General features: G+C 44.2%; 1 protein-coding gene across 5 annotated transcripts in view; it reads right to left on the bottom strand.

Annotated features, from left to right (window-relative positions):
• Positions 1-3099: 3099 nt before the first annotated feature.
• TBC1D30 (TBC1 domain family member 30) overlaps positions 3100-9059 on the bottom strand; it is a 48896-nt gene continuing 42936 nt past the window's right edge. For 4 of the 5 annotated variants that reach the window (XM_072334672.1, XM_072334644.1, XM_072334653.1 and 1 more), the window contains 2 exons: positions 7575-7781; positions 3215-6092 (listed from right to left, as the gene is read on the bottom strand). In XM_072334672.1, coding sequence (XP_072190773.1) covers positions 5314-6092; positions 7575-7781 — 986 coding nt within the window. In that variant the 3' untranslated portion in view covers positions 3215-5313. Of the gene's footprint in view, positions 6093-7574; positions 7782-9059 lie in introns of all 5 variants that reach the window. The other variant, XM_072334634.1, reaches the window with a different exon arrangement.

Below are 9059 nucleotides of genomic sequence, written 5' to 3'. Positions count from 1 at the left end.
AGGAACATCAAGATTCTCTGTCTTAGGATTCATTACTGGATGACAAGTAGCAGCTTGAGGTGTCCAGAGAAAGTACTGATAGCTGAGGACAGGCAGGTGGACTGCAGGGTAGTGAGGGATCCATAAGCACAGGTTACCTGCAGACTGCAGAGGCTTAGAAAATGCTTGGGGGTTGGAATAGAAAGGACTCCAAGGCATGGAGCTGAGCATCCAGGGAGGGACATTTTTAGTTTAGCTATTACTGAAATATGACAAAAAGTCTTTTTTTAAATCTCTGTTATGGCACTAACTGAGAAAGAGGCTGTAAGTGTTTTACTGTATTGCTACGGGCGCTGTTTCCAAAGACACACTGGCAGTCTGTGTGCTGGGCTCACTGCTCCAGCTTAGCAGGCTCACTGAGAAGCCAAACAGAGCAGGAAGGATGCCGTAGGAAAACAAGGGTGAGTGACTCGGTAGCTGCTCCAGGGTCGAAAACGAGAACGATTTCCGAACACCAAACTGGGCTCGCATTTCCTTTCCTCTCAATTGCGGCTTTTAGGCAGCGGAACGGGTTTTGTATGGAGCAACAGTGGCATCTAGCGACCACAGCTAGGTCGCTGTGCCTTTATGTTAACTCAGGAAGAGATGGGGCAGACGGAGGCCAGAGGATCCAGCACGGACTTGCAGGAGGCGGTATCTACAGACCTGATCCAACCTCTACTAGATGGCAACATCGTATCTTCACAGTTGTAGCATTTTTAAAGAACATGCCATTATGTTTTGCAAAGTGTAGTAGCAAAATCCCCCAGGAGCCGCCTGTCACACTGAGCCCACGGCCTGCTGATGGGCTGCGACAGTTTGCCTCTCCCACTACAGCAGAAGTGGCTCAAGGGCATGAATGGAGCAAAGGCCTTCTGGCTGGGAAGGAAATCAGTGACTCAGCATCGGCTGGCGGAGATGGAGAACGTGTCGGCCAACACTGAGGCTTCTTCCCTGTGCCAAGCAGACAAAGGCCCATCTGTTCCCTGTGGAGAAAGGCCTCTTCTCCCAGGGCGCTGGGGCCAGGCAGCGGGCACTGCTGTTGTAGCTGGGTGAGAAGTTTGCTAGTGCAGGGAAAACAGTGCAAAGAAATTATCCTAGGGTGTAAGCTGGAGTTCAGAGGGCATGTTGTGTCATGTAACTGACTGGCACTGAAGAGCAGCTTTACACCAGCACTCAGCATCTACCAGAAATCATGTCATTAGGAGGGTAAGGAAAACTGCAATGGTAAACCCCAGTCTTGAAACAACCGAATCAGTTTCACTTACTTTTCAGATGCAAACAGGAAAGTGCCGGAGGCTGCAGATACACCTTCCTCAGAAGCGCTGTTTGACTCCCATGTGAGTGGCTTTTATGGGACAACTGGAGTTCAGGCAGCCAGGTGCATCTTAGAGCTCACATAGGAGCTGGCAGTTACTGTTTCAAGCTCAAGCTTTGTGCTGTTTATTATTCCTTTCATTCCTGGCTTCTGTATTTGTAGTGTTTCATGTGAAGGAGGACGTTTTGCTGCTGCAGCACTGTCTGTGGTCCTCACTGTGCATTCAGCATTCCCAGGACAGCACAGAGCTCATTTGCTGCTTTTCTCATCAGCCCCAGCCTGGCCAACCACCACCACTCGACGTGCTGTGCACAGCCCAGGCACTCAGGCAGCTGCAGGCTGAGGAGCTGCCCCAGCAACTAAATGGTACTCTGAGCACATAGGCAAGCCAGCTCTGCACCATGGAGCTGCAGTTAGCAAGTCAGGCTTCACCCACAGTGAAACATTCACTGTCATCCAGCAGCAGCCCAGCACAGCTATCTGCAGTAACCCCAAATGTCCACTCCCTTCTTTAGTAGTTTGCCCTGATAAGGGAGCCTCAGCAAACTGCATCAGCTGCTCCCCAGCTGTCATCTCCCCTTTGCTGGCAGGCTGGGTGCAGTGGCTGGGCTACAGTGTGGGTGGGTACCATCACCACAGATCAGCCCCTGGCAGACCTCAGGCAAGCCAGAGCTCCCTGTGAGCACACCGAGTGGGAGAGGGGCACACAGCTGACCCAATCCTTCCATGCATTGTCTGTAAATTAACAGTTTAAAAAGCAGCACGGGCACGCAGCTTGCCACACACCTTGTTTATGCTCTTACCCCAACTGACGTGCATTACCTTCCACGTCCCTGCTACTGCTGCCTATCCTTCCTGCTTATTTGTGGTAAGCCAGCATGGTTCAGTATGGTTTTACCAAAGGAAGACTTGAAACAAGTTTGTGGCTCTTGTTAAACCTGTGGTGAGCCAGTAACTGCTGCGTGCTGTGTACAGGATTAAGCACAGCAGAAGCTGCACCGCATAAGCTGAGGGCACGTGGGCCAGACCACTGACCAGTCTGAAACACTATTAACCCTAGGTGGCATCCAATTCTGCACACCAAATCACATTAAAAATGATTGAACCCCTCATTGGAACTGAGCACATAGACTTCAGTGCTGTAGCTTTCCTTTGCTACGTTTAAGACCATTCAAATTCCAGACAGTGCAAACCATGAAGTCTTCAGGAGAAGAATACCATTAAGATCCTCTTCATACACAGCTTTTCCTACAGGGTTCTGGGGGGGTCCACCCTTCCCACACCTTCCCTAGGATGCCTATCACCAAACAAGGCAGTACTGAGAAGTCTCAGAGCAGTCTCTAGGTGCTCGAGCAACCTGCCATCCCACCAGCTCCTGTTGGCTGACAACACTTGGGCTGAAGGTGCCCTTTCATGGGGCAGTTCTGCACTTCTTAAAGCATTTGTGGACACTGTGGCAATGGCCTGCTTTGATCTTCCACCAATACAAAAATGTGTAAAATGGGAGCAAACAAAGCAACAACAAGGACAGCCATCCATTAGGATGAATCTTTGCCAATCCTCCAAAGACAGCTGCGTCCACAGACCTCACTTAATGAAAGGAATCCTTAGAGAAAAATAACTGGAAACTTGTCTGGAGATTCCTGGTTCTCTGAACCTCTTCTTAATGTTTTTCCTCAATACCAAACGCTTTTGCTGCGTGCTCAGCAGAGCTTTCAGGTAGGTCAAACATCCTTTGGGGTATCGAACAACTCAGTATTGCTAGCTCTGGAAACCAAGAAAACTGAACATCATTTTAGACAAAATTTCCTGCTGCAAACAGCACCCCATTTATACACACACTTGCTGCGATTCCTTTGCCTCAATCCTAACAGCCCAAGTGAAGCCCAGGCCCCTCAAAACGCACTCATCATTGATTAGGTCTGAATCACCAGAATTAGTTGTTTATTGGTGTTTCTTTCCCCAGACCACCAGCTACGCAAAGCTTGCTAATTTTCCATTACTTAACCACATCTCAACGTGTGGAAAACTCATGCACATACTTGTGACGTTTTAGTGTGTTGTTTTTTTTTTCTTTTCCAGAATGCCATTCCTTTTATTTCCACTGGTTCCACACGCAGCCGCACGAGCCGCTAAAGCCACAATAAAAAATGGGGTGGATGATTCACAGTAAGATTTTGCAAAGAAGTGCATTTCTTTTAAATCAAGGCAGAAACAGCTCTCATACAGCCCAATGATTAGTGACTAAACTCTACATTAGTTTAAATTTACTTAATGCTACGAGTAATCATTAGCGACAATACTACTTCACCCGAAATAAGGCAGGGGCAAGATTTGATCTATAACTGTTTAAAAATGCATCGTGTTCATACTTGTATACTATCCTATACGCATACACCTGTATAAAATACAACAGTGAAAGAATTTTGTCCCCACAACAATAAACAGGGTATACTGTACAGCTAAAACTGTTATCACATCCTAAAAGTTATGGGATACGTTAATAAATAGACAATCATATGTTAATTTCCAAATTTAACAAAGAACGAAGATGAGGAAATAGATACAATGGGATTGATTTGTCACTACTGCCTTTACATCAGCTTAAAGTCAGGACAGTTCCACACCATGAGGAACCTGGAAGTACTAATGTCACAAAGCAAAGTCAATGCATACAGCGTGGCAGGGCTGTAATCCTTTAAGAGCAGCATGTTTTGGTGGAATTTGAGTGCTTGATTTTGCAACCCCAAAGCTGAATGATCCACATTTCGTTCCTCTGCCTACCTGCGTATATTTATATATACACATATAAATGTTGTTTGTCGCATGGTATTTAATCAGCTTTGCAAAACTTTAGCAGGGGACACGTATCAGAAGTCAGGCTTCTGAGGAAACGTTCTAAGCAACAGGCAAAAGGGACTGAGAAGTAAATATTCAGCTTACAGCTTAGCCGTGGGTGTTTCTCAACGAGCCAGAGCCATGCAGGGAACTCCTGGCAGTCCAAAAGGTCCAATCCACTAACATAGTGGCTGATGTGCTGGGTTTTAATGACAAGTGGCACCCTAAGTATCTTACTACTCTATTTATAGAATTTTAACTTCTAAACTACTTTGGAACATTCATATATTTTACCTACTGCTAAGCAGGCAAATATGATTTAATTACAAAACAGGCTGTAATCTAGGTAATAGTTTTACATCCACTAAAGTCAAGATGTGTCATAACATTCAACACAACTATACGTATAGTTGTACCTTACACCTAATCTTGCAGCACTGCAACTCCCCAGCCATTATATGTGAGAGAAAAGGAGCAAATCAGTGTTGTGGAAGGACTCGTGTGTGTTATTCTCACACTCACTGATTTACATTTATATTAAAAACAATATCAGCAGAGGACTGCCATGGGAAGAGAAGCATGACGTGCAATTGGAGAATGGTTGAAGTCACGTGGTCCAGTATAAACACATGTCCATGTTCAACAACAAAAGTGATACTTTTGATTGCTAGGGCTGCTTGTGCTTTTGTTAGTTGTGGCTTCTCCAGCTACTCAGCGTGATGAAGAAGTCTAACCAGGAGGCTGCATAACAGTTTTAAAAACTGCATTATTGTTTTGTTGCACCAGGCAGACAGTTTGTCTTCACAGCTTTGAAAGAAACAAGAGGCAGCCATTGAGGCCTACGGATTAAAGGCAGCTGGTGATTTTAGTATGTTTCACGCTCCAAATCAATGTTTATATTACCACAGAAACATTGAAGTTGGCGACTGGGTGCCAAAGTGCATCTTCACTAATCTATCCCACAGCAACACAGGAGCACAGTTTCCAAAGACACAAAATTGTACATCTGGTAACCACTTTTGTCCTCATCAGGTAAAGATCAGGAACTCTTTGGGACACAAATACACACAAACAAAAGAAAATGTAAAAAAGCAATACAAATCTGGTCGCTGTCAGAAACAGAAAGTGCCAGGCGGTCATCATCGCTTCCTGGTCCCACTGTTAGCACTGGCTGATTTACTGAAGCTTCTGCTCATCTGGGGAAAGTGTACAGTTGGCGTTCTTTCAGTGGGGCCGTACAGCCCTAAATTCCTGGCTGTCGCTGACTTTCGAAGAGGCTTGACACTGGGGAAAGGATTGAAGACTTGTGGCTTCGAATTACCAGACTGGGGAGATTTAGCCAGGTTCCCATTGTCACTGGATGAATTAGACGACTCAGATAAATGTGCCTGGCAGGACTGACTGGATGTTGACTCAGCATCAGTTTTGTTATCTGAGGTGAGTTCCAGCGTTTCCAGTTTTAGCTGAACCACTGTCAAGTCTGTATTGCTGTCCATAGAGACTGCATCGGCAGACTGCTGGTCAGCTTTCCGAGTAGTCCTGTCATCCAAGCTACCTCCTCCTTCTCCAAAATCAGAATGCTTGGAAGTGTCCTCCTTTGCACCAGAACAATTTGTTTTACAGCTCTCACTCTGCTCATCTATAAGTCCTATGGTATCCCCATAGCCCAGCTGGCCTTTAGCCCTAGCAATATTCTTCCGGTGAACTCGTATGTGAGTGCGCCATGGAGAGTTCAGTTTGGACTTAAGATCTTCTTGGGGAATGGGAGACATCTTCCCTGTAGCATGACTTGGAATGTGGATAACAGCATTCTTGAGAGATTTGTTACTTGACTTCAGCTTCTTTCCTAAAAGGAGGTGGTTTATCACTGGGGAATGGTTTACCTGAGAAGGGAGGAGGCTGGTAACCGGCCCTTTGTCTGAAAGAAAGTGTTTGAAAGAAGCACAGTATTGTTAAATCAGTGTTGAAACAAAACGTTCCAAGGATCTATCAGCAAAGACAATCTGTAGCTTTTCTTGAGGTATAGCAAAGGTTTGTAGGACTGACTTCAAGTAAAATCACTGAATTCCTCTTACAGCTTGAAGTAAAAAGCAAAGCTAGAAGTGCTATAATTCCATTCTTCCTCCATACTTCTTATTTATGGCTAAGTCCCGAGCTAGGAAAACCATGAAAATAAATCATAACAAATACAGTTCCTCCACCGGTGAAACTGTGCTGTAACAGAAACTGGCTTCTTATCTCTGCACCCCCATCCTTCGTTTCTCTTCCAGCTGTAAGAGGCAATTCAATCCCTACATGAAGTCAGTCATCTAAGCCTTTCCATGAGGCTTGAGTGGATACAGAATGAGCCAGCATATTTTTAATAGATAAAACTACACCAACTTATTATTGCATCCTCCGATTCAATCACAGCAGTAAATGCAGAGTTAGATAATCAGGTGACAGTTTGATTAAACCTCAAACCCAGCCCTGCAACATGATTAGAAAAATCAGAACTGTTACTATATTGGGTTTGATTTTATATTTTTTGGCAGTTCTTGGGAATCAACATCTTACTGTCTGCACTGTTTTGGCACAGCCACCGCCTTTGTTCAAAGCAGATACCTTGCCACTATTGAAATGAATTTCCTTCAGAAAAGATACTAACTTTAATGAAAATTAGCAGCTCCTATGAAAAAAGGTTTAGCCACTGGGAGATGAATAAAACTCCCTGCAGTGATCCATCTGCATGTTTCAATGCTGACTTGGAAAGATGACTTCCAACAAGGAGCTTGCATACCTAGTAAAACCTTTAGTTATTCTGTTCAGTCTAATCTCCAAATCAGGAGAAACAGATCCTGCAACACGGACTGCTAAATAACAAACTAATGTCCAGCCTGAATTTGAGAGCAATATCATTAGGGCTAGATAGACTGTCAGCCACAATGGAACATTCGAACCTGTCATGCCCTGGTTATCTCAGGGGTGTTAGGAAGCTACGGACCAGCTATGAATCTACCTGCTGCTTGATCCAAAGTGTACTCATCTCTTTTTATCATTTTTTTCCAGTGCATCAGTACGTCAACTCCAAGAATGCCAAGGATTTAAACTTTTGAATCAGAGAGATCAACACAGTGCACCCAGATAGCAATGACGCTTCTAAATACCATTGTTCAGCTGGTCCCTGGGACCTAAAAATATCCCAGGGTCATCATCTTCAGGACCTGACAAAAAAAAAACATTGTGACTTTCTCATTTATGTTTTGTGTACATTGAGTAGTAACCACCCTACTACTAATGTTACAAGTCAATCTTTCATTTTCCCTATTTGGCTAAAAGTAAAAGAGCATCATTGGTCTTGGCTCCTACTACAAGATTGGCTTGTAATAAATCAGTAACTGAGTATGTTTTTATGTATTACCTGCTCTGATATACACATGGTGAACCTGTTGTTGCTGTTTCTTCTTTATCCTGGAATACTGCTTTTTCAGTGCATTGATATCGGTGGTCATACGTTCCATCATCATGCTGTTAAAAGCAGCGTGATACTCGCTTCGGCAAGAGTCTATTGCTCCAGGACTAAGTTCTGCAATGTTACTGGAGCCCAGACTTTGTTCTTCATTCTGATCTGCATGGAGTGAGAATAAAGCGGAGCCAAGAAGTTAATTGGCATACTGAAGAGTTCCACAGATTATCAGCAAGGCAAGCCTGTAGCAGAATCCTATTCTCTTTATTTATCTGTAGTCTTTAATCTAAGTTGTTATAATACACATATTTAATAAAGCTGCAGTATTTTTAACTAATAATTATTTCTAGAGCTACTTCTTAAGAATAGTTTAAGAAGATTTGGTGGGAGGCAGGGGAAGGAGTGCATGTTTTAATAATACAACATCAAATAACAAAGCAGTGGAAAGTTATCATAGTATCATAGTATTGTGTGAGTTGGAAGGGACCTTAGAGATCATCGAGTCCAACTCCCGAGATTTGAGCCCTCTGTGTAGCAGCACGGCACTTCTACCACTTGTGCCACAGGGGGGATTCGAACCCGGGTTAGTAAGTACTGCTGAGTGATAGAGAAGAGCCAGGGAACACTGTCACTTTAGGAAGCAGTGTGGGAAAACCTCAGATTTGTCCAGGAGGTTTGTGGAAGGGCTCCTTTAGAAAGGTAATGTATCCTAAAGCCCATTGAAGTGCCTCTACACCAATGCATGCAAAGCAGAAAACAAGCAGGAGGAGCTGGAAACCATGATGTACTTGGAAAACTACGATCTCATTGTTATCATGGAAACATGGTGGGGTGATTCACATAACTAGAATATCATTATTGAGGGCTATAAGATTTTTGGAAGGGATAGGCAAAGCAGGAGGAGTGGGGGATTTACTCTCTGTGTTAAAAAAAGTGGATAGAATGCTCCCTCCGAGAAACAGTCAGGAACAGGTTGAGAACCTGTGGGATAATAATACTGGCACAGAACCAATACAGGACAACTGATGGTTGAGCTCTACTACAGGCAATCTGATCAAAGGAAGTCTGTTGATGTGGACTTCCTGCTTCAGCTGCAAGAAGCGTTGCACTCGCTGACTCTCATTCTGATGGGAGATTTCAACCACCCACATATCTGCTGGGAAAACAACATGGCAAGCTGCAAACAAACCAGGAGGTTCCTGGAGTCCATCAACAATAACCTTCTGGTTCAGGTATTGAACATACCAACAAGAGGTGAAGGATCGCTGGAGCTGTTGCTCACCAATGTAGAGCATTCCACTATTTAAAGGGAGATTATAGGCAGGAGAGAAATCAACCTTTCACACAGGTAGACTGTGATACGACAAGAGGGAATGGTTTTAAACTAAAGGAAGAAAGAGTTAGAATAGATGTCAGGGGAAGAGGGTGGTGAGGTGCTGG

Source organism: Excalfactoria chinensis, chromosome 1 (assembly GCF_039878825.1).
Source record: "Excalfactoria chinensis isolate bCotChi1 chromosome 1, bCotChi1.hap2, whole genome shotgun sequence".
In the NCBI taxonomy this organism is placed as follows: domain Eukaryota; kingdom Metazoa; phylum Chordata; class Aves; order Galliformes; family Phasianidae; genus Excalfactoria; species Excalfactoria chinensis.
Note: the sequence above shows the minus strand (reverse complement) of the source record. Positions and strands in the feature narration are given on the sequence as shown.